The sequence below is a fragment of the Lolium perenne genome, chromosome 7 (assembly GCF_019359855.2).
Source record: "Lolium perenne isolate Kyuss_39 chromosome 7, Kyuss_2.0, whole genome shotgun sequence".
Taxonomy (NCBI): domain Eukaryota; kingdom Viridiplantae; phylum Streptophyta; class Magnoliopsida; order Poales; family Poaceae; genus Lolium; species Lolium perenne.
The window spans coordinates 167,482,532-167,507,191 of record NC_067250.2 but is presented as its reverse complement, the minus strand read 5'-3'; the positions used below and the strand labels follow the sequence as shown (position 1 = coordinate 167,507,191).

Here is a 24,660-nt window from a genome sequence, read left to right as displayed (position 1 = left end):
TCTCGTCTAGTCCCCTGCCCAGTCATGCGTCCAGCGTCGCCGGATGGCGCGTCGAGATTTATTTCATGCTGATCTCGTCACCAGGTGGTCGAAAGACGTTTGTAATTTTTATTACGTTTAGATTTTTTATTTGTTACACTGTTGCTAAGGATTATAAATAGATCCATGCATGTACTTTTCGTGAAAAAAAAAGATGCGATGCCACCCCGTTTCATGTCGACTCCGTGCGTCACTTTGCCTCCGGTGTTTTTCTCCAGGCGTACGCGTCTACGGGGTTGCTTCATGTCGACCTTGTGTGGACCGTTTCAGCCCGCCCCCGCACCACGCACCCGCACCCGCACCCGCACCCCGCACGGGCACGGCTCGACCCAACAAACAGCGCGCAGCGCAGGCCGAGACTCCGCGTGCTGCGTTTCCCTTCCCCCCTTTCATCTCCCTTCGCGTTTTCTTCTCCTCCCAGCAACAAATCTTGGTCGGCTCGCCGGGCACCTTCCCGGCGGCAGCGATGGGGGACCACGAGGCGCGAGGGGACGACATGGAGAAGAAGGCCGAGAAGAAGATCTCTGGCTGGGGGATCTTCGGCTCCAAGTACGAGGACGCCGCCGACCTCTACGACAAGGCCGCCAACTTTTTCAAGCTCTCCAAGAACTGTGAGTTCACCACGGCACCGTTCCTCCCATCCACCCAGCCCCAAACGCCGTCTCTGATCCACGGATTTCGATAACCCCCAATTGTATTGTTTCTCTGGTGGCAAGATCTGCCGGTCGATCGGGGCAGGATCGTGACCACGGACCTATTCGGTCCTGGATCTATTAACTAGCCGCGCAATATGGTCGTATTGTTAGATCAGCAAGCCGTCTTTAGATTATTGATTGATTGATTCCCAAATCTCTCCTTCAGCGTGTTTGGCAACCTAAGGGATGGGGAATGGGAGTTTAGAGGTGGGAGTTAGCTGATGGGTTATAGATGGGAAATAGACTTTTAGTCTCATTCCCTTGTTTGGTGTGCGTTGAGACTTACCGTGGGGAATTGAGAAATCAGCCGTTATTAGGTACTCCATCAAAGCATAGTTGCCGCTGTACACATCTGTAGTCTTTTTTGTGAATTTTGCTATGATCTGCAGCATACCTGGCCATGGGCAGCCCGGCCCGAAGCCCGGCCCGAAAAACTCGGGCCTGGGCCGAGAAATGTTGGCCCGACTGCCGGGCCGGGCCGGGCCTGGGTAGCCCAAAAACGCACTTTAACACTACGGCCCAGCCCGCGGCACGACAGGCTTGGTGGGTATTTGGTCGGGCCGGGCCAGGCTTGGGCCGGATTTTTTTGCGTCGGGCTTATCTTGGGCCGGCCCGAGGCCCGGCCCGGCCCGACACATGCCCAGGATACAAAATGGAATTAAACAAATCGATATGTGAACTAGTGATATAGAAAATGGAATTAGAAAGTGAATAATTATGTTGATCTCGTGATGAGAAAAGCTAGACAAATCAGAATTGTTGGTACGGTCAGATGAGATGGATACAAAAGAAATTAGCAAGATTTGCATGTAAAATCCTAGAATACGGGACAACAAGAGGAAGAGGAGGCCTACCTTCCTACATGAGCTGATCTCTTCGCCTGGTATCGTCTCTGTAGAGCAGGAGTTCAGGACGCGGTTATTGGTTATTTCTTTTTTTTTGAAGCGTATACATATTCATTAAGTCAAAGACAGAACAAGTACAAAATACGTACACACAGAACTAGAACGGTCCAGACGGACACGTAACCCCGTACACATTGCAGAAAGACCCCTCAACAAAGGCAAAATTACACCGAAGTCCTCAAGGATCCCTGCCACACCAAGACTACTCCGTCGCTCGACGCCGGCGCCGACGAGCACCACCAGGAAGAGCAACAGAGAACCAAACACCTGAGGTTGAAGAAGCTCCATCGCCACAAAGGCTTTATGAACCATCAAAAGAAGCATCAGAGATGCCCACCTTTCGCTGTGGAACGCCGGTCGGGGAACAACCCCGAGCTCACCTTCAACCTCCGAATCCAGCTCCACCAGACGACGAGGTCGTGGAGAAGCACGAGATCCGCCTACCACCGGCCTCAGACCCAGCACAGAGCACACATCCAACCAGCCCACCGCCGGCCTCGACAGGCCGACGACCAGAGCTCCAGAACCCGATCTCCCATCTTCTCGCCGGCGCTGGAGGAGGCACTGGCGTGACGCGGACGAAGAGGGGGAACAAAAGTCTCCAGCGAAATCCCCGCCGCCGCCACGGCGATCTCGCCCAGACACAGTCGCTCCAAGGTCTTTAGACGCCACACCACGGCGACGTCTCAACGGAGACCAGGAGAGCTTATTTAACGCCGCCACCCACGCCGCCGGAAGCAGACCGTGATCCGGCATTTTAGTCGCTAGGAAGATTAAACCTAATCCTACAGCTATACAGATCCGGGCGGAGAACCCAGCGGCCCCCCTCCCACCGACGAGCCCAAGGCTCGTGGGGGCGAGGAGGCGCTAGATCCGCCGCCGGAAAACGAGCTCCTTTTCGCCTCCTATTCGCCTGTGAACAGTAGAGAGGAGGGGAAAGTGGATGCTCTGCACAACGCCGTTATTGGTTATTTCGAGTGGATCCTTGGATCACAGACGGCACAATGAACGCACGTTCTTTTTTCCCTTTGTTAATTCCCAGTCTCGGTTAAATTACCAGGGGTCGCCTAGGGAAGAGCTACGAGGGAATTCGCCTCCATAATTCCCTTTCCCCTTCCGTGGTTAATTCCCCATCCCTCCAACCATACGAGAGATTTTTCATGCCATACCTCCATACTTCCCATTCCCTAGCTCTAATTCCCTCCAACCAAACAGGCTGCTTGTGATTTGGAATTTTAGGCAAGGGGCTGTTTGATAGTCTCGCGTGAGTGAGGAGGCTACTGAATTGATACCAAGTATATACAAATATACAGATGCTGGCGCTCTCAGATCAGTTTTCCTTCTCTTCTCTACTCTACTCTTCTAGGACGACGTGTGCCCAGAATTCAGCTTTAGACCGGGTGGCAAGTTCGGTTTTCTTGGTCCGACTTCAAACATAATTTGTGACATTAGAAAACATTGCCCTTTGATCTGCATTTCTGAGTTCGTTGAATGGTTTAATATCTACTTATACGTCCTTGTCCTCTCAACGCTGCATCCAACTTGGTTTACAGGGAACAGAGCTGCATCAGTATACATCAAGATTGCTAACTGCCATTTGAAGGTTTGTTTGGTTAATTTGGGTTATTTTTTTTTCTCATCTGTATCAGTGACTGCAATTGGAATGAGGAGATGCTTATTATTGTGCTTGACAGGGTGATAGCAAGCATGAAGCTGCGTCAGCTTATGTGGAGGCTGCAAATTGCTACAAAAAGTTCTCTCCTCAGGGTACTTCTTTCCAACCTCCTTTGATGATTCTCATGCTGATGTCAATTGCTCTGCGCTCCTTTTGATTTAGTAGCAACTCTTTCTATTGAGCTTGATCGATTAACATTAGCATCAAAATCATCGAAAGGAAGTTCCGTCTAACCTCACTTGACCTGACTAACTAAAGAAGTAAACAGTGGAACTAATTGTGCTAACTGCGACGAGCATGAAACACCAAGCGGTTTTATGCATACACATAGGCGTCTGCCTAGTCCCGATGAATTTATACTTCACTCACAGCAAATGTGTGAACTGTGGAATTGTGAGTTCAGGCAATCTTCCTAGTTTTAGTTAAAGAAACTGCTGCACCTCAGATAATGTGCTTTAAAATTAACTGCTGTATTCACAAATGGAAATAAACTGTCCTTATGAATACACATCAATACCATACCGAGCTTAAGTATTCTATGTCTAAGAGTGGAATCTTAAAAACCTTAGGAAATAGCGAAGCACAAATTTCATGTGTGTCGCGCATCCGTCGTTATGTGTGCCATCTAATGTTCCCTACTTTATCTCCCATCATGCTCATTCTCCCCTACATTTTGTTCCGTTTTATGCAGAAGCTGCGCAAGCGCTAGACCAGGCTGTTAATCTATTTATGGAAATTGGTAGATTGAGCATGGCTGCAAGATACTGCAAGGTAAAGTTTTTTTCCAATCTTTATGCTTGGATGAAAGCTCTTTTCGTAAAAAAATCACAAGGATAGATATGCCCTTTCCCCCCATCTGGAAGTCTCATAGCTGCCATGATGGGAATTTATGCATTTTCAGGACATTGGTGAGATATATCAGCAAGAACAAGATTTGGAGAAGGCGTCAGATTACCTAGAAAGGGCAGCTGATCTTTTTGACAGTGAGGGGCAGACATCTCAATCAAACACCATCAAGCAGAAAGTTGCGGAAATTGCTGCTCAGTTGGAACAGTAAGATTACTTTCATTTCGTTCATATAAGTTGCCTGAATGTATCGTGTTTGATAACATATGAACAAACGCTGTGAAGATCGTGTTATTAAGATGCAAAAATGCGCATATTTTCTCTTACAAAAAGCTGTGCTTGTGTTATATGATGAAGCTTGCACTACGTTGCTGCATTCCTGTTTAAAAAAGATCAGTTCTGATTAGTTGCATATAGTTGATGGTGTTTCTTCCCAATGTGTTCTGGCTTATAAATTTTCCCAGCTTCATACAGATAGATACTGAGGGATGATTCTATTTCCGGTAGTGATTTTGTAGGTGTTCGGTTGTGGGTTCGGTGAGTTACAGCTAGCATTTGGAACAGGAACTTACTAATTGTCTTTGTGGCATTACCTTACTAATTTGAATGCCTTACTCATTGGCCTCGTTAAAATATGTTGTTATTGCTTTGAAGTTCAGTTCAAGATTTTATTTTTCGCCCAAAATAGTATGTGCTTCTGTGGGTGAGTGCACATGATAATGCATTTGAGAAACTTGTCGATGCAGAAAAAAGCCTTAAAAAAATTATAGATGTGCACTTGGAAACAATCGTTTAAAAATGTTCTCTCATGTCTGTACTCCACATACTGAAAATTACACACATTTGAAAGCATGTGCTGTTAGCTTGTTACTTAATACTTGTCAGAACCTTGGCATGTCAAAATATATACTCCCTCCGTCTAAAAATAGGTGTCTCACTTTTGTCTAGATACGGATGTATCTAGATGCATTTTAGTTAGAGATACATCCGTATCTCGATAAAGTTGAGGCACCTATTTTTAGACGGATGGAGTATAATTTGAGAAAAATCAGGGAAAAGGCAAAGAAAGCATACATCATTTTTTTTAAGAAAAAAAACTGAAACTTCGTAGGAAATTCAAGGAGAACATGTTATCATTTTTTACTGTTGAATCCATTTTATCTGGCTGACTATTTCGGAAAACATTTTAAGGGAATTCGAAGAATTCTTCATATTTACTGTAACAAAACTAGTTAGCAACACATCACCAGTGAATACATTTGTTGAAACTACTATTTGTGGATTTTCTTAGAAGTTCGGGATTTTCCAGGAAGTTTTATGTTTTTATTTTCCCCTTATTTTCTTTTTTTTTCATAATTTGTGTTGTTTCCATGGCAGCGTGATGAAGACCGATGTGTAGTTACTGCAAAACCGCTAAGTATAGGGGAAAGGGGGTTAAAATAAACGGGTTCAATGATTCAAGGTTGAAAAATAACTGGTTTCAGTTCCTGGCCGAAACATTAACTTATTACTTGCAGATTATCCCTGAGAATTATTATGTGTGGATTTCAAATTGGTATCCTATTGCATGACTTGTAGTGATCATGGGCATGTCTTCTTTGCTCGAAGTTGTAAATATTAATCTATCTTTTTTTCATCATTTGTTGACTTATGATGCTCCAGTCGTATAGAAGTTGTCTTTTTAGAATATATAACTTTGAACATTAGTTTATTAAAAATATTTTAATAAAAGCCAAAAGTAGTGTATTGTGAAAGAGATTCTTGAGACAGCATCACACCTATTATTTAAGTATTCAATAAAAAATTCTGTAAATATATGAGTAGTAGTCAAATTCTGGAAGTTTGACTCTAGGGAGTATGTATTTAACTCGTAGTGTGTCGTGCAAGACTACAATCTCAGTGCTCTCACACGAGGTTCTGTGCTTTAGGTATCCAAAGGCAACTGAGATTTTTGAAGCAATTGCTCGTCAATCAATCAACAACAATCTTCTGAAGTATAGTGTCAGAGGCATCCTCCTTAATGCAGGCATCTGCCAACTATGTAGAGCTGATCCTGTTGCTATACAAAATTCGTTGGAGAGATACCAGGTCTATATTGTTCTTTTGAAGTCTTGACCAGTTAATTTCTGACATTGCTTCATTTCTAAAGTTGTTTTACCATGTTGCAGGAAATTGATCCGACTTTCTCTGGGACTCGTGAATACAAACTTTTAGCTGTATGTTACATCACTTTTGTGCCTTTCTTTGCAGCATGTTCTTAATTACCTCGCTTTCGTTGCAACTGTATGTGTTGGTTATCATGGTTAATGGCAGTGCTAAATTGGCCAATCACCCAGCTAAATAAATTCGCTATCAGTCTTTGAAGTAGTTTATACTGAGCTGCCTTTTTTTTATTGTAGGATCTTGCTGCATCAATGGATGATGGAGATGTTGCCAAATTTACTGATGCCATCAAGGATTTTGATGGCATGACACGACTGGTATGTTGCTTGTTATCTATGAGTAATGTTCTTTCTAGTCTTATATTCTTTTATGCACCATTTCTATGGCAACTGCATTCTGTAAGATTTGCTTTGCATGCACATGAAATTAACAACCATCATTCATTCAACTCACACTCAAAATTATGTCATGGTAAGGTACAAGGTCATAAATATATTTAGAATGTTTCTCGATGAGGATACTAGTTATAACGAGGTTTCCACCTACTACTTTGACATTCTGACTTCTTAAGTGCTGTCAAAAAGATAATTGCATGTCAGATGCACATCTATACTAGGTAATTCCTACCCGCTGATGCATTTGTTGTTCAGGATCCTTGGAAAACGACACTGCTGCTCAGGGCAAAGAATGAACTGAAGAAACAGGAGGAGGATGATGATGATCTAACCTAAGCCTTGTTGTAAAAACCGTTTCACGCTTCAATATCCTTTGATTTGTGCATCAATTTGATCTTGGAGATCCATGTAATGGGCATAATGAGATTGTCTGTTTGATTGTATAGAACTTCATTTTCAACTACCATGTTGGGTGTCATGTGTTATTCTGGTCACCACTTTGCTGTCTGAATGCAAATTATAATAGCATTCGCTTGTTGCTGGTGTCTTTTTTGTAACATGTGTCGTGGTTGTAAAGGACTTTATTTACGCTTCCAGCTTCCGATTCCACTGTTACACCAGTTTATGTTTGAGCTATTAGTTCTTTATGCCCTGCTAATTCATGTATTGATCGAGTCATGTTCGGTTGCCGAACTGGCGAGGGATTGGCTTGATTGAGATTTTGGGCTGGCGTTTGGTTGTTCTGTGTTATGGAGAAGCAGAAATGTACAGCGGAAACTGGAACAACACAACCTAAACCGTGCGGTGGACTGGGGTTTAGAGGTGGTTGGTATGTGCCATGGTCCTCCAGGCGGTTCATTTCTTATGTGGCGCTCCCTCCTAGGTATTGCGCTTTATTATTTACCAAGTAATTTGGCATTTTAAAAGTAGTGCCTTATTTTGGCAGACAATGGGTTGTGCCGCAATTAAGTCCCTTTTCGTGCTAGGCAGAAGACATCTCCAGACCACTCCTCATTTGTGCAGAACATCAAGATTTTACAAGCAAACTTCCTGCCCATGGATGTTCAGGTAACAAGGTTAATCCTTTCCATCCCTACTGATGATTTTTGGTCGTGGCATTTCAATGGGCGAGGCAATTTCTGTCTGGGACTCCTAGCACCACTCCGTTCTAGTCGTTAGAAGTGTTCGGGCACTTATGGATGAAGACGGGTTGAACACATCTCAAGCAATGAAATCACTAGTCGTTTGGTATCCATCATTTGGGCCTGAAATCCTGGAATTCATTTTGGAATTCCATAGGTGGGCTGTTTGGTTGCCACAGAATTGGGTCGTCATTTCATTTAGGAAATCCAGCAAAATGACGCCATGGGTAAACATGATTCCGAGCTGAGACTGTCATTTGCGTTTCTCTATGGAAGCCATTTACAAATTCAACATTGAATTCTGCTATCATTTGCAATTCCTGTGGCAACCAAACAAGTATATTTCTGGAATTACAATGTAAATGAAATGAATACATGTATTCATTTCAAAATGCTACAAACGAAATGAAAGTCTGGCTTCCAAACGACTTCATTCTAATTTTCTAAACAATGGGTTTTCTTCCAAGCACCACCTGGAAACCAGAGAGGATGCCACTAGTCGTTGAGGAGTGGAGATGTCAGAGCTCAAGTGTGTGCATTTGTGTTACAGTTGTTGTCGAACAAGCTGGTTACGAATAGTTCTTCCAACTTCCAGGATTTTATGTTTTTCTCACCGATATACAACCACTCCACGAACAAGCTCGGAAAACTCAGTGAATGAAAATTGGCTCTAGTTGCCCATCATTTTTCTCACCGATATATAACCGCTCCACGAACTAAAACATTAGAAGAAGAATGGTACTAGTATGCTACATATTATACATTTCTTAGGCAGGATAATGAACAAGCACTAGTTGCTACAACTATGAAAATGAACATGTTCCTAGCATGACTCACAGAACTGGCAACATTTCACAAGTCAGCCATCATATATCTTGTTGATTCAAGCTCGGGTCCAAAGGAATACCTTACCCCCAGAGCTTGCACAAGCAAGATGGCCAACTTTATACGGATGTGCAGAGAACCTGCAAGGAATGGCTGTCATGTCTTCACTCTCAAGGCACGCACTGTTTGAAGCTGAGAGGCCAGTGCCGCTGCTACTAACTGAGATGACATCTATTGCCCTCTTCATGTTCCCAATAAAAAGGTCGACATCGTTCCAACCCCAGATTGCCCTGCAACAGTTAAAATGGTTCGATGAAATTGCTTGAAGAAATATTCATCTAAGGTCATGAAGTTAGCCACTAGGTGAAAAGAGCTGTCGTACTTGAATGTAGAAAGCCATCTTCCTGTCTGGTTATTATGCTTGATAGTGTGTGAGGTATCAAAGTCGTCACAGTGAAAGACTCGGACAGTATCTTCAAGGCTGGACAATGGACAGAACAGGAATAAGGTCATTTGTGCCAACAAAATTCTGTGAAACAGTAGTGACATATTCAATGCTAGTTTGTAATTTGAATTAAGTTGGTCACAGACAAACAACTATGTGGGGTCGGCTAAGATCTTTTGTGTAAACCAATGATCTCAATAAGATCATGCCATTATAAACTACTACATCCGTTCCCTAAGACAAGGCATATATTTTTAGTCAAAAGTCAACGTCTTACAATTTTGACCAATCTTATAAAGAAAAATATGTACATCTAGAGTACCAAATCCATATCTATAGATTTGTCATGGAATATATCTTCATTGAGTATTTGTCCTATTTTGTAGATGTTAATATTTTTTGCCTATAAGTTTGGTCAAATATACAAAGCATTGACTTTTGACTAAAAATATACTTTGTTTAATGGAATGGAGGTACTATTAGAGCAGCAGCTGTTTTAATGATCCTTATGGGTTAAGGACTGTAAACACTAGGGGAATTCTTTTATTTTTTCTTTCTCTTGCTTAATGAAAATGATAACAATGTGCTGGAGTGACGGAGCTTTCTAGGGTTTGGTGGTCACCTCCAGGGTCGCCCGCGCAAGCAACCCAGGAGGCAGAGCAGGGGAGAAGTCCACTTTGGTCCCTGAACTTTCATTCAAGTCCAGATTTGGTGCTAAATTTTCGAACAGGCCAAAACTGAACACTGAACTTTTGAGACCATTTAATTTTGGATCCTGTGCTGATTTCTAAATAGTTTTTGCTGACGTGGTAGTGGGTTTCACCAACTTGGTAGTGATTTCAGCAGATAGTAGCCTATTATTCAATATAAGCTGACATGGACTAGTTTCTTGATAGTTTGTCGAACCCACCAATGCCGCTTCTCTACAAGCTCCTGCAAAGAGCGGCGAAGCTACGTGCAGACTGATGTCAAGCGATGTCACAGAAATTTGCTTAGCAAGAAACTTCAGCTTTTTTCAAGTGTATATACATTACATGGATATTATGCGCCTGTTTGGACTGAAGCCACACCTTGCCAGGCCACATGTTATGAATCCCATGCTTCTCTTAGTGTAGTGTCTGGTTCTTTGCCTCACTTGTGGTGTGCCACAATTTCTTAGCACCCTACCCCAAATGTCATACACACTTGCCAAGTCTTGCTACAGGTGTGGCCAACAATTTGCTCACTGCAGAAGTTGTGGTGTACCACACATTTGGCACAAAAGTATGGAATGGGTAGGCATCAAGCAAACAGGCCCTATATGTGCGTAAAGTTTGAGCTTTTGACATCACAGGCTGCCAATGCAAGAACCACCACTACCCACAGATACGAATTAGCCGGAATCGGCTGGACCTCACAGGGAGTTGCGGTGGGGGGAGACCACATCACCCTAAACTGGCTTCGCGTGGATGCCAGTTTTGCGAAAACCATTTCAAAATCCTAGGACCAAATGTAGACTTCATTTAAAGTTCAGGTGCTTTAGTGAACTTCCTTCTGTTATATATTTGACACATATGTTAGCTAGCTTCCATTGTAAGTACAAATCTGGTCCGAGTCAAAAAAAAAGTAGAGTATAGATTTGTTACTACGCTAATGCAACATTATGTTTAGTGTTGATCAAATGGCTTGAATCATTATATAATCTTGTCATACATCATATAGTACTAAAAAAATAACTTATCAATCGTAAGTAACTAATTTAATTGAGTGTCAGTTAAAGGGAGGATTTTGACTATATTACAGTGAATATGGAAGAACATTTGAAACTGAAATAAGCAGTCTTGAGAAGTTAATAGCAGAAGGTAGTAGCAGCAAAACTGTTCCGGCTATTTTGTTCCAGGATAAAGATATAACATCACACTGTCACTGTTCCGGCTATTTTGTGGTAGACAAGCAAAGTAATTGCACTGAGTTATCTCGCCAGAGTGCCTCCACCAGGCATCCCTTACTCGTGTGATCTCCAAACTGAGCACATTAAGGCAGTTAATCATACCCACTCAGATTTTGAAGAAGATGATGTTAACGAAAGAAGCTAGGGCGACAAGAAGTTATTAACAGACAGCTTCAAGGACTTCCAGTAAGAGTTGGAGAATATGGCGTCAAGCACAGGTGAGGTAGAGTCCAATTAAAGCGGACAGTGTGAAAGAACCCAGTCAAACTACCTACAGAGCAACTCACTGTGCTTACACCCAGATGAGATGAAGACGGAAATCTTGTCCTTCCAAACAATAAGAAATACTCTGAGAATGTAAGGTGCAAATTTATTTTCCTGTTAGACTAAGATGAATTCTTTGTGATGTCTTTCTATTAGTACCAACTTCATCCAATTTAACTTTGTTTACTGGCTTAGCGTGCTTGAATGCACCTGATATCTCAACATCAAAATCGGGATTGTAATTAACTCTGTAATACCCTTCTGCCATGGAAAGTGCACTGCTTCACTTGGTAGTTTTATCTACAGTATTTAATATTTGTTTCATACTTTGTCTAGAGTTCTAATTAGAAAATTGATTATCCTAGTTTCTGTTTCCAAATAACTTATGTACATATAGCTGGAGTACTGCCAAATAATAGTTACATTTTTCTGCAAACTAATTTAGCAGTTCAAGAAAAAGTTTTTTGGAGCTCGCACTTAGTAATATTATAGATTCTATAGGTACCCATTAAAACCCAGCTATATGTAGACAGAATCAGGGTACATCAAATACTGATGGTTGTTAGAGATACACATTTGTTAGATCAACCAAGGAGATCCTTTCTATCAAAACAATAGAACAAACATCAAACACATATAAATATTAAAAATCTTACCTTGTTGTTGCTAGCATGCGGCCACTAGGTGAGAAATAAGCTGACTGAACAGACCTACTATGTTTGAGAACCTTCAAACAATCGTCTTTCTTCTTTTTCAACCTTCTAAGATCCCATATATGTGCTGTTCGATCTGTTGAACTTGTGGCAACCATATGTTTTTTCTCTGGATGAAAATCTATTGAGTTGATTGAATTGTCGTGTGAATCCCACGTGGCTGATACCTTACCCATCCGCTCATCAAAGAGTTTCAGTTCACCATTTCCATCACCAAAATATAGGCAGCTAGCATTATCCGGTGCTTGACAAAGTGAATAAACAGGATAATCACACAAGTGGATCATATTGAAGTTCTCCTTCTCAAGGTCCATGAGACAAATTTCACCCTCATAGCTGCAGCTGTAGATCTGCAAGGCATATATATGAAAGACAACACAGAATTAGAACCCCGATTGAATATGGAGATGTTCAGCAAAATATAAATTACCACACAGAAAACTATTTTGTGCTACAAGCCCATATAAATTATTTGCTCACCCTATCATCCACCTTATTGACGCTTATGGTTTTATATATTGCAGATCAGAAATGGAAGAATACTACCTAGTCTATCTCCGTACATGATAAGCAGATGTATCTACCGGATGCTTCTGGGATAAGAAGTCCCGGAATTAGCTACTAGAGGATGATTGCCTGCTTAAGATTAATATAAGATCCATAAGGAAAAACACCACCGACATCTAAAGGCCACCCTATATCTCTTAGCAGCTACTCCCTCCGGTATCTTTTAATTGACTCAGATTTAGTATAAGTTTATACTAAATTTGAGTCAATTAAAAAAGACCGGAGGGAGTACTTGCCCCTGCCTTGTACCATTCACATTCCATGACCCATTTGTACAGATACCACTCGCCAGTCATACTGAAAACATCCAACTACCAAAACGTTCGCATATTGCTCATATGAAAATTAACCCAGAATATCAAACAGCCATCCTTGGTGGTCCAAATAACCAATACTCTCTCCGCTCCAACAAATAAGGCCTATAAATTTAGTCAAAAGTCAACATCCTCTAAGTTTGACCAATGATATAGACCAAAATATGAACATTTACGATACCAAATTTGTATTTATATTAGTAGATTCACCATTAAATATATTATCACAATATATTTGTCTCATGTTATAGATGTTTATATTTTATTATTCATCTTTGGTAAAACTTAGTATCCTTTGACTTTTGCCTAAATTTATAAGCTTTATTCATCGGAACGAAGGTAGTATAAAGACCCTCGCTGTTAAAAAGCAGCAATAATCTCCTTCAATGATGAATTAAACGTGAGTATCGACCGGCCATCCTTGGCAATCCAAGTATAACCTACTAATATGCAGTCGTCAGCTGTTAAGGGGCAGCAATAATTTCCTTCAGTCAGTCGATTTGACAAATGTTATCCTAGACACGAATTTTCTAATGACGAGTTAACAGAATATTAACATGAAAAAAAATCCATGCAAAGAGTTACCAAGTTACCCATTGGATGGAGATTATTTGCAGCTTATACACAGCTTCAGCTGTGTTAACTGGGAAATCATGTGTATGAGGGATTTATAACGAGGGCATTACGCATGGCATCAATTGTGTCAAAGATTTATGTACAAGTCAATAGTAAACAAAACAATCTTATCAAATTCTTTTGCATTCAGTGAAAACTGTCGAGCCACCCAGTTGAAGTGAAGGCCATACAATTAAGTAAATTCCAAATGACACGTTACTTAAATCACTAATAAAGCAGCACGATAGCAGGATAACAAGGAACCATCACCTTGTGCGGAACGCCCGGGTGTGCCACGATTGCTGGCACAGGGCCCCTGTGGGGCAAATACTCGAACAGCCCATCTGCATCGTCGTCGCCCTCATCCTCCACCATGCCGTCTGCGTCCCAGAAGCCAATATTCCCCAACTTGTTCCCCGCCACCACCACGGTGCGGTCGACCAGCGGCAGGACCCGCACCCCCAGTATCCTGTCGGGGACGACCCTCCTCACGTTGGCAGGCGTCAGCACGAGCTCCTTGCCGGCATCGAAATAATCGGCACAAACCTTGGCAGCCCCGGGTGAAAGCGAGACGGCGTCGAGGATGGAGGACGCGAGCGAAGAGGAGAAGCTGGTGCTGCGGGGCTTCGGAGGTGGGCCAGGGATGGGCTCGGCGTCGGGGGAGTGGGAGGGAGGGAGTTGAGAGAGTCGGAGGGAGCGGCGGAGCACCGCGGGGCCCGTTGGGGTGGTGGGCTTCTTGCGTGGCTGACCACTGGTACGTCCTCGTTTCGCGGAGGAGGAGGACTTGATGGCGGCTGAGAGCTCGTCGGCCTTGCGGCGGAGGGAGGCGAGGATGACGTCGTTGCGGCGGATGTTCTCCGCGCGGAGGCGCTCGTACTCGGTGAGATCACCGTCCGGAGGCGACGCCATTCTAAGGGGGTTCTCCCCTCTCCTGGATGTGGCGGTGGAGATGGGGAAGGGACGCGGCGGCTGTTTGGGGAATTTTGGCGGCGCTACGGGGGAATGGCGGGAAGGGGAAAAAAGGGTGGCGGGAGAAGAGAGCGACTAGTGAGTAGTGTGAACAGCAACCACCATATATTGTTGATATTGTTGGATGTAGATGAGCTCACAACCAGCCCATATAGATTACAATTTCTGAAATCTTAAGATTCATCAGGTTGGTAGCTTGGCCATACCCTTGGCAAACAAAGTTTAGTCCCACATTGCTATTTAGAGGGAGTTAGAGTGGTTTATAAGGGTTGCTCTTCTAGTCCTTCCAAGTATACCTGGCCATGGGCAGCCCGGCCCGGTCGGCCCGGCCCGGTCGGCCCGGCCCGGCCCGGCGCGAAATTCCCGGGCCAAGCCCAACCCGACCATGCAATGGGCCGGGTCTGGGCCAGATTTTTTTGGCCCGATGGTCACCATGGGCCGGGCCTGGGCCATCATTTTGCGCAATTTAAGGAAGCGGCCCAGCCCGAGGCCCGACGGGCTTACCATATGATGGGCCGGGCTTGGGCCAAGATTTCCGGCCCGACAGTCGGGCCGGGCCAGACCTGGGCCGAGATTTTCCGCGTCGGGCCTTGGTCGGCCCGGCCCGAGGCCCGGCCCGGCCCGAGAAATGCTCAGGTATACTTCCAAGTGAGTGAGAAGAGAAGGAGCTCTCGCGCACTCCTCCTCCGCCGCTCGCCTCGCCACGCATCGCACGCGTGCGCGTCGCCTTTCATGACTCGAGTTCAAGTTCGAGTTCGAAACACTTTTTGTGGAAGCCTAAATTTTTACCAGGAGACATAACTGATCTGGAGTTGCTCTCTCTTACGAAAATGTTCCTTTTGATATGCAACTCTCTAGTCTTCCCATCCCGACGACTGCGTGCACAGCTATACGGGAGAGCAGGCCTCCGAAACCCCGTCCGTTGAGATTCTGCACCGGTAGGCGGGCGATAAGGTTTTTGGGGAGAGTCTCGGCGCGACTGCTCGATGTTGTTTGTGTTCTTCCTCGCCGGTTCGACTGCTTCCTCGATAAATCCTACTACACCACGGGCGACATCAACGATGGCCATGGGGTTGCTACTGGTCGACCTACCCGATCGCGATGTACGTGCTTTTCCTCTCTTACATTGCACTGCTACTTGTTCCATGTTCAGATCTGATGCATGCGCTTAGTATAATGTGTGTGGTTAAGTATGCTAGTGCATATGTAATGTTGTTTTCGGTAATAAAACTCGCTCGGAAATTGCCTAATAATCTAACAATCCAAAAACCTTATATCATGGCAAAGGAACTTGAGCTCCTCAAGTGTGTGCTACCGTACAAGTTTGTCGCGGGATGCATTGTCGCTAAGCTTCCCCTTGGTGGAGGAACTTTGCCACTTCTCTAAAACATTAGAGGCATGAGTTCTCTGTTGAGAATATCATTGGCTCTCTGGATATTGAGGAGAATGTGAGGGAAAAAGACAAATACACTGGAGGAACCGAGGATGTTCTGCTGCCAATATGGTGCAGAAAAATGCCCACAAGTCCAAGGGAAAAGAACAAGGGAGTCTCCCACACTATCAACTTCAAGAAGAAGGGGAAACAAAGAAGAAAGATCCTTCTTGGGTGTGTGGCGAGACGGGCCATTGGGCTCATCGTTGTCCACAACGCAAAGGAAAGAAAGGTCGGGCTGGACAGAACTCAAATTCTGTCAACATGGTCATTGGCAACACAGAGGAAGGAACTACAGGGTATGGTAATGTGTTACCTATTGTTCTTTCGGTGTTTCAGCCCACAAAATGGTGGGTTGATATGGGTGCTAATGTTCAGGTTCCTCAATAATGATGGGGAATGGGATACATGCTACTATTCTCGGTGTTGGCACGGTAGATCTGAAGTTTACTTCGGGAAAGATCATGCAATTGTAGAACGTATTGCATGTCCCTTCTATCAAGAAGAATCTCATTAGTGGCTCATGTCTTATGAAAGATGGTTTTAAGTTGGTGTTTGAGTCTAATAAAGTTGTATTGTCTAAGTATGGAACTTTTGTTGGAAAGGGCTATGAATGTGAGGGAATGTTTCGTTTCTCTCTAGAGGACTTCTGTGATAATGTTGTGAACCATGTAAGCACTAGTGTTAATGAGACTAATGTTTGGCATTCACGACTTTGTCATGTTAATTTCGGTTGTATGTCGTGGCTCGCCGATATGAGTTTAATTCCGAAATTCACCTTTGTCAAAGGCTCTAAGTGCCATGTTGTGTGCAAGCAAAGCAGCCCCACAAGCCTCACAAGCTTGCGAAGGAAAGAAACTTGGCACCACTAGAGCTCATACATTCAGATCTATGTGAGATGAATGGTGAAGAGGTGGAAAGAAATATTTCATGACTTTGATTGATGATTCCATTAGGTATTTTGATGTGTATCTCCTGAGAACTAAAGATGAGACCCTTTATTTCTTCAAAATCTATAAGGCTGAAGTCGAAAACCAACTTGAAAGAAAGATTAAAAGGGTTTGGTCCGATCGCGGTGGACAATACCTTTTCTAATGAGTTCAATTTATTCTATGGGGAACATGGTATAATCCATGAGAGGACGCCTCCCAATTCCCCGCAATCCAATGGGATTGCAGAAAGAAAAAACCGTACTCTAATAGATTTGATTAACTCCATGTTAGATGTTTCGGGGTTATCCAAGGAATGGTGGGGGGGAGGTGTTGGAGATATGCCCAAGAGGCAATAATAAAGTGGTTATTATAATATCTTTGTGTTTATGATAAATGTTTGCATACCATGCTATAATTGTATTAACCGAAACATTGATACATGTGTGTTATGTAAACAACAAGGAGTCCCTAGTAAGCCTCTTGTATAACTAGCTTGTTGATTAATAGATGATCATGGTTTCGTGATCATGAACATTGGATGTTATTAATAACAAGGTTATGTCATTAGTTGAATGATATAATGGACACACACCCAAATGAGTGTAGCATAAGATCAAGTCATTAAGTTCAATTTGCTATAAGCTTTCGATACATAGTTGCCTTAGTCCTTCGACCATGAGATCATGTAAATCACTTACACCGAAAGGGTACTTTGATTACATCAAACGCCATTGCGTAAATGGGTGGTTATAAAGATGGGATTAAGTATTTGGAAAGTGTGATTTGAGGCATATGGATCAATAGTGGGATTTGTCCATCCTGATGACGGATAGATATACTCTGGGCCCTCTCGGTGGAATGTCATCTGATTAGCTTGCAAGCATATGAATGGTTCATAAGAGATGACATACCACGGTACGAGTAAAGAGTACTTGTCGGTAACGAGGTTGAACAAGGTATGGAGATACCGATGATCGAACCTCGGACAAGTAAAATATCGCGAGACAACGGGAATAGGCATCGTATGTAAATGGTTCAATCGATCACTAAGTCATCGTTGAATATGTGGGAGCCATTATGGATCTCCAGATCCCGCTATTGGTTATTGCTCGGAGATGAGTCTCGACCATGTCTTCATAGTTCGCGAACCGTGGTATAAGGTTCGATGTCGCATAAGTAGATTTGAATATGGTATGGAGATGAAGTTTGTTCGGAGTCTCGGATGTGATCCAGGATGTCACGAGGAGGTCCGGAATAGTCCGGAGAATAAGATTCATATAAGGGAAGTTGATTTCTGGGTTTCGGAAAAGTTCGGGATTTTTCCGGTGGTTGACTGGAAGGTTCTAGAAGGTTCCAGAGGGGTCCACCATGGGGCCCACGACCTAGGAGGGCTAGCATGGGCCGAGGGGATGCTCCCTGGCCTAATGGGCCGGGGGCACATGCCCCCCAAGGCCCAGGCCGGCCAACCCCTAGGGTTTCCCCAAAACCCTAGGGGGGATCAACTTGGGGGGGAGGAAATCTCTCTCCCCCCACTTGGCCGCCACCCCAGCCGACCTGGCCCCCTATATAAAGAGGGGAGGGGGTGGCCGGCCACCATCCCATCATTAGCCCCTCCTCTGGCCGCCTCTCTCCTCCACCATACGCTGCTCCGGCTTAGGCGAAGCCCTGCAGCTTTTCTTCCTCCACCTCCACCACCACGCCGTCGTGCTGCTGGAACTTGGAGGATATCTACCACACCTCCGCTGCCCGCTGGAACGGGGAGAGGAAGGAGCTTCATCGACACTGTACGCGCGACTGAGTACGGAAGTGCTGCCGGATTGCAGCACCGGGGACGATCGTCTACACCAACAACGAGATTAATCTCGTAGGCTTTGGAATCTTCGAGGGTTAGTGTCATCTCCATCTCGTTGCTTCGAGGATTTATTCGTCTTCGCGGTAGGAATTTTTTTGTTTTCTATGCAACGAACCCCATCAGTGGTATCAGAGCCATGTCTATGCATAGATCTGTTGCACGAGTTCCATAGATTAGATCTTGGTTTTGTGGGCGTTGATGCTTTTGTTGCTTTAGTTTGTGTACTTTGCATCTTGCGGGATGGTGGGATGAAGCGGCCCGGGCTAACTTTACATGACCGCGTCTCATGAGACTTGCTCCACGCTTGACATGCATCTTGTATTGCATAAGTGGATTTGCGGGTGTCTGTCTCTCCCACCATAGTGAAGATTACAATTTGCACTTCTATTGTCAACACTAGTATCACCGTTGTGGTTCATGTTCGTAGGTAGATTGGATCTTACTCGAAAACCCTAAACCACGTAAAATATGCAAACCAAATTAGAGGCGTCTAACTTGTTTTTGCAGGGTTTGGTGATGTGATATGGCCATAATGTGATGATGATTATATTTGATGTATGAGATGTTCATTGTTGTATTATGGCAACCGGCAGGAGCCTAATGGTTGTCTTTAATTTTTGTTAAAGACCTGTGATACGTCCATTTTGCATCACTATTTTATATCATAATTTACTGTTATTCATTGATATATTTCATATTTAGAGATGATACTTATGTTATTTCACCTATTTTGCATGTTTCATGATTATTGGAGAATCATTCACCGGAGTCAGGATTCTGCTGGAAAAAGCACCGTCAGAATGCAATATTTCTGGAGATCAACAATTGACGGAAATTACACCGAAGATCTTATTTTTCCAGAAGAATGAGCCAGCCAAAAGGAGGAGCCGAGGAGGGCCGCCATGCCCCCCCCATAGGCCGGCGCGGGCCCTGCCCTAGCCGCGCCGCCTTGTGGGGAGGGGGCCCACAGCCTCTCTCGGCCTCCTCTCTTTCGCGTACTTCATCTACCCGAAAACCTAAGGTGCGGAGAATAATCGCGAGGAGACACAGCCGCCTCTGCGGGGCGGAAAACACCAGAGAGAAAAGAGCTCTCCGGCGGGCAGAAATCCGCCGGGGAAATTCCCTCCCGGAGGGGGGAATCGACGCCATCGTCATCATCATCGAGCTGGACTTCATTGGGATCATCATCACCATCATCTCCACCATCGACACCGCCATCTCCACCGCTGCACCTCGTCACCGCTGTAACATCTAGGGTTAAATCTTGATTGTCTCATAGGGGAAACTCTCCCGGTGTTGATTACTCCTTGTTATTGATGCTATTGAGTGAAACCATTGGATCAAGGTTTATGTTCAGATTGTTATTCATCATCATATCACCTCTGATCGTGTTCCATATGATGTCTCGTGAGTAGTTCGTTTAGTTATTGAGGACATGGGTGAAGTCTAAATGTTAGTAGTGAACTATGTTGAGTAATATTTAATGGTTTGATATTTAAGTTGTGGTGTTATTCTTCTAGTGGTGTCATGTGAACGTCGACTACATGATACTTCACCTTTATGGGCCTAGGGGAATGCATCTTGTATTCGTTTGCTAATTTTGGGGTTGCCGGAGTGACAGCAACCTGAACCCCCGTTGGTATATCGATGCAGGAGGGATAGTGTAACGGCCCAGGGTAGGACCCATAATAGATTTGTTTGTTCCTTTTTCTTTTGTGCATCATCATGACATCATGCATCATATCATCCATGTTTTTATTAGATAAAATTATTTTATAAAAACCCTTCCTTGTCTTTCCTTTAAATAAAACCCTAATCTCTCCCTCTCATATTTCTTATTTCATAACTAATCCTTTTCAACAAAAAATTTTGGGTTAAAAATGTGCTTTGATTTGATTACAAATAAATTAACTATTTGAAAAGATAGATTTGTATCTCACTCTCGTATCTGATTCAAATTCAAAACTGAATAGGATTTCGAATTCAAAAAGGTTTAAATAAAAAACAGGAAAAGAAAACCTAACCCTCCCTGGACCTCTCTCCCCGGCGGCCCATCTCTTCCATCCTTTCTCTTCTCTCTGGCCAGCCCAGCTCCTTCCTCCCTGTAGCCCATCTCCCTCCTCCGGCCCAAGCCCAGCCCGACCCCTTCTTTCCGAATTGGTACGCCACCGTCAACCTTGTCCTCTTCTTCCAGGTCATCGAACACGCAAGGAGCGTGAGTGCCTGGTCCTCCACCACCGCGCCTTGCCCCACCTCCACCTGCTCCCTCCCCTCTTCTTATCCTCCACGCAAACCCCAGCACCAGAAACCCTAGCATCCTCCTCCCTCGCGCCGCCGCCCCTCCCTTTTCCCTCCTTTTTCCCCTCTCTGTGAACACCGAACACCACCGAGAGTTCCTCGACGTCGGCCGGCCATCTCCGTCACCCCCTCGCTGCGCCGCGGCCATCAATCGATGCGCCTCGTCTCTCTGATCCTCCTCGTGCAAGGAATCGAAGAAGGAGGCCCTCAATCGAGCACAAGCCACCGTTCACTTCTTCATCTCCGGCGGGAAAATCCTCGAATTCCGGCCGCCGTGGCTCCCCTCCGTCACTGGCGACCACACCATCACCTTCCTGGTGAGCCCACGAACCTCCTGGACATCCTGGTTCACCTCCTCGTTTCCTGTTTCCTCCTACTCTTGATGATGCCGTAGCTGCCGCCGCAGATCATCGCCGCCGCCGCTCTCCGGCGACCTCCTCCTGGCGGCGCCGCTTCCAGATGGTTCACGCCGCCGAGCTGAAGTCGCGACGCCCTTCCTCACTTCCTGGAACGCCGTTAAGCGCCCGCACGCGCGATGCCCTGCGGTGATCACCGCCTTCCCTGCGACGCGCGTGACATCTCCCCTGCTCTGCAAGGTTCGCCACGTCAGCTCCGCCACGTCGACGCCTGGGCCCCCCTCGTCAGCGACTCTAGCTAGCAACCAGCGCGGTGAGGAAAACCTTCCCAAATCCAGATCTAGCAATCTTGCACTGAACCCCCTGCATCTTTTGAAGTGTCAACCCGCGGCCCCTCCCTCGTTTGCATTTTGCGATAACCCCCTGCACCTTCCAGTATCTAACCCGGGGTCCTCCCCCCCGTTCTGTATTTGTTTTCGGGTCCTTCCCCAATTTAAAATAAAATCTGTTTATCTATTTTAAATAATAAAAACTATTCTGTTAATAACTTTTAATTGGTAACTCAAAATTAAAAGTGTTATATATGAAAATTGATCAGAAAAACATAAGGAACATGAATATGCCATCCATATGCCTGTTTGCGTCTTGCATCATGTCGAGACGTGATAGTTCGTGCATACCACCTAACATATATGCGGAGTATTTCGGAATTCCAATTAGGCTTTCCCCGCTTCGTTTAATATTGAAGTAGCGCACCCCTGCCATGTTATGCCATGCTATTCAACCCTTAACTTTGCCGGTAGAAAATGCAACTCCAACCTAATTTGCTTGTTCGGGGTTCCGACTCCGATTAATATGGATAAGTTGCACCGCCGCATCATGTTTGCCATGTCATGCATATCGTCTTGATCATGCTGGATCTTCTTTATCCGTAGTAGTAAGACTTGCATACGTTGTGTGTTCCAGCATTTGCTTCTTCTCGGATAGGATCACGAAGTGGTGATGTGAGATACGACGAGTTCTCCGACAAGTTCTTCTGCAGCTTTTCACAGGCGAGCCCACCCCTTCACCTATTTTACTTTTACATGCTCTTTTGATCTATTGCTATCCTTATGTTGCGATTCTGTTGTGTCACGTGTCCTATCCACCTGTTATCTATATGTCCGAGATACACCTCCTTGCCCTACCTATTGTTTGTTGTTTGCCAGCTTTGCGAGTCGTAGGCGAGTTTAGGGTCTTGTTGATATCTCGAGATGTTCGGGATATCTTGTTGGGAAGTTGACACATGTACCGCATTTTGAAAATGATGTTGATAACTTTTGCTACAACTAAAATTGCTAAGGGTTAATAACATTGCAGAGGCATCTGTGAGCCCCTTTGCGAAAGCATCGGAACTTTGACTCGCTAATGTCCCCTAGGACCCGAGTTCTTGTTATATGTTCCGAGATTGAGCGCTCTACCCATGCGTGGGGACGATTATTGGGACCCACCTCACCCATTACCTTTTCTCAAGTCAGTTGAAAAGGGGGCCACAACCTTGGTTTTATTTGCCTATGCCATGTATGCCATGCTTTACTTACTGTTGCCTTCGGGTGTTTACTTCATGTTGCCTTCGGGTGTTTATATTCTGTATTGTACCCCACGGAACGTTTAGCGAAGTGTGTGGTTTGCACGCCTAGCCGTTAACACAAACCCTGAGTCCGCTTCGGAGTACGGCCGGACTTCGTCACGGGTAGCTTAGTCGGGTGGCCCCCCTAGACTTTCTTGCTGAACTGGGAACGGTCTTGTTGTGAGACATCCACCTGTCGTAAGTGGGTCGAGCATGCGTATGGTTACATTTGGGCAACCCCTGCAGGGTGTACATCTTATCGATAAGCCGCGTCCGCGGTTATGGACGACTTGGAATTGTATAGCTTGATCATAGAACAACTTACACCTTATTTCCTGTTGCTAATAATTTGCTAATAAAACTTTTTCAAAAAATGTGCGTGCCTTTGCCAGTACCTCTTTGCGAAGGGGGATCGCATCGGTTGTGTTATGTTTGCAGAGTATAGAACTGTTACCTTGTGCGCTCTCTTATCTTCTCTGAGTAGACGGATGTTGTAGCGCGTCTCTTTTGGATAGTAGCTTTGCTGCCGCTAAACTCCACATATAGCCGGGTGAAGTTTATACCGCCCACCAGCGAGCATAGCTGGTCTTATCTCGCAAGTACGTGCCAATGGTACTTACCCTCGCCTTCCTTTCTTTTTGTCTCCTCCCCCTTTTGTCGGCAACCAATGGCCCGACTTTGACAGGTACGAGATGACGACGTTAGCAAGGTTACCCTTCCGGCTTGGCCTGGGCAGGGTTATGGACGCCACTGGTTATCTTCAGGACTCTTAGTCCAATTTGTATCTTGTTCGTACTCGGACGTATTCGATCTTCTGTATGATTTGGATCTTTGTATGTATCTATTTGTATCTTGACTCGTTGGAGTCGTTGTTGTAATATATGTTTCTTGTGTGCTCTATTGTAATCCTGTTGTAATGTTACCGCTCGTGTTAATTCCTCTGGCATCACGTGTGCGATTCGTCGCGCACGTCGTGTCGGAGGGCGTCTCTGAATCGATATCATGCGGATTTCGGCGGGTTCGCTGGGATTCTCATGGTACCGGTTCCGGGGCGTAACAGATAGCAGGATCTCAGAGTTTAAGGATGTGGTTAGATTTATCTTAATTACTTTCTTGTATTTGCGGATGCTTGCAAGGGGTATAATCACAAGTATGTATTAGTCCTAGGAAGGGCGATGCATTAGCATAGGTTCACCCACACAACACTTATCAAAACAATGAAGATTAATCAACTATATGAAGCGAAAGCACTAGACTAAATTCCCGTGTGTCCTCAAGAACGTTTGGTCATTATAAGTAAACAAACCGGCTTGTCCTTTGTGCTAAAAAGGATTGGGCCACTCGCTGCAACTATTACTCTCGCATTTTATTCACTTGTACTTTATTTATCTGCTATATCAAAACCCCCTGAATACTTGTCTGTGAGCATTTACAGTGAATCCTTCATCGAAACTGCTTGTCAACACCTTCTGCTCCTCGTTGGGTTCGACACTCTTATTTATCGAAAGTACTACGATACACCCCTATACTTGTGGGTCATCAAGACTATTTTCTGGCACCGTTGCCGGGGAGTGAAGCGCTATTGGTAAGTGGAATTGGTAAGGGAAACTTTTACTGTAAGTGCTATTTTTTATTTCTGCCTGCTGCTATAATTCATTATGGAGAGGTCTTCTCTTGAA

General features: G+C 44.6%; 2 protein-coding genes across 2 annotated transcripts; one reads left to right on the top strand and one right to left on the bottom strand.

The window, feature by feature from the left end:
- The first annotated feature begins 374 nt into the window (after positions 1-374).
- Positions 375-7,314, top strand: LOC127301007 (alpha-soluble NSF attachment protein 2). The gene is made up of 9 exons (XM_051331209.2): positions 375-650; positions 3,193-3,242; positions 3,334-3,406; positions 4,006-4,085; positions 4,216-4,367; positions 6,089-6,248; positions 6,329-6,376; positions 6,560-6,640; positions 6,974-7,314. Exons 1-9 carry the CDS (start codon positions 506-508, stop codon positions 7,052-7,054), a joined length of 870 nt encoding a protein of 289 aa, XP_051187169.1. The 5' UTR covers positions 375-505; the 3' UTR covers positions 7,055-7,314.
- A 1,200-nt stretch (positions 7,315-8,514) lies between these two features.
- LOC127301006 (uncharacterized) lies at positions 8,515-14,591 on the bottom strand. Its single transcript, XM_051331207.2, has 4 exons — positions 13,804-14,591; positions 11,981-12,387; positions 9,068-9,166; positions 8,515-8,975 (listed from the first exon to the last, which is right to left on the bottom strand). Exons 1-4 carry the CDS (start codon positions 14,440-14,442, stop codon positions 8,744-8,746), a joined length of 1,377 nt encoding a protein of 458 aa, XP_051187167.1. The 5' UTR covers positions 14,443-14,591; the 3' UTR covers positions 8,515-8,743.
- Between the last annotated feature and the right edge of the window lie 10,069 nt (positions 14,592-24,660).

Bases quoted from the DNA above. Each gene is read 5' to 3' on its own strand.
- LOC127301007 (XM_051331209.2), top strand. From the start codon at position 506: ATGGGGGACCACGAGGCGCGAGGGGACGACATGGAGAAGAAGGCCGAG. The intron at 4,086-4,215 runs GTAAAGTTTTTT...ATGCATTTTCAG, and splicing joins TGGCTGCAAGATACTGCAAG to GACATTGGTGAGATATATCA. The intron at 6,641-6,973 runs GTATGTTGCTTG...TTTGTTGTTCAG, and splicing joins TTGATGGCATGACACGACTG to GATCCTTGGAAAACGACACT.
- LOC127301006 (XM_051331207.2), bottom strand. From the start codon at position 14,442: ATGGCGTCGCCTCCGGACGGTGATCTCACCGAGTACGAGCGCCTCCGC. The intron at 12,388-13,803 runs GTGATGGTTCCT...TATGCCTTGCAG, and splicing joins ACCCGGGCGTTCCGCACAAG to ATCTACAGCTGCAGCTATGA. The intron at 9,167-11,980 runs GTAAGATTTTTA...TCCATTGTCCAG, and splicing joins CGCATGCTAGCAACAACAAG to CCTTGAAGATACTGTCCGAG.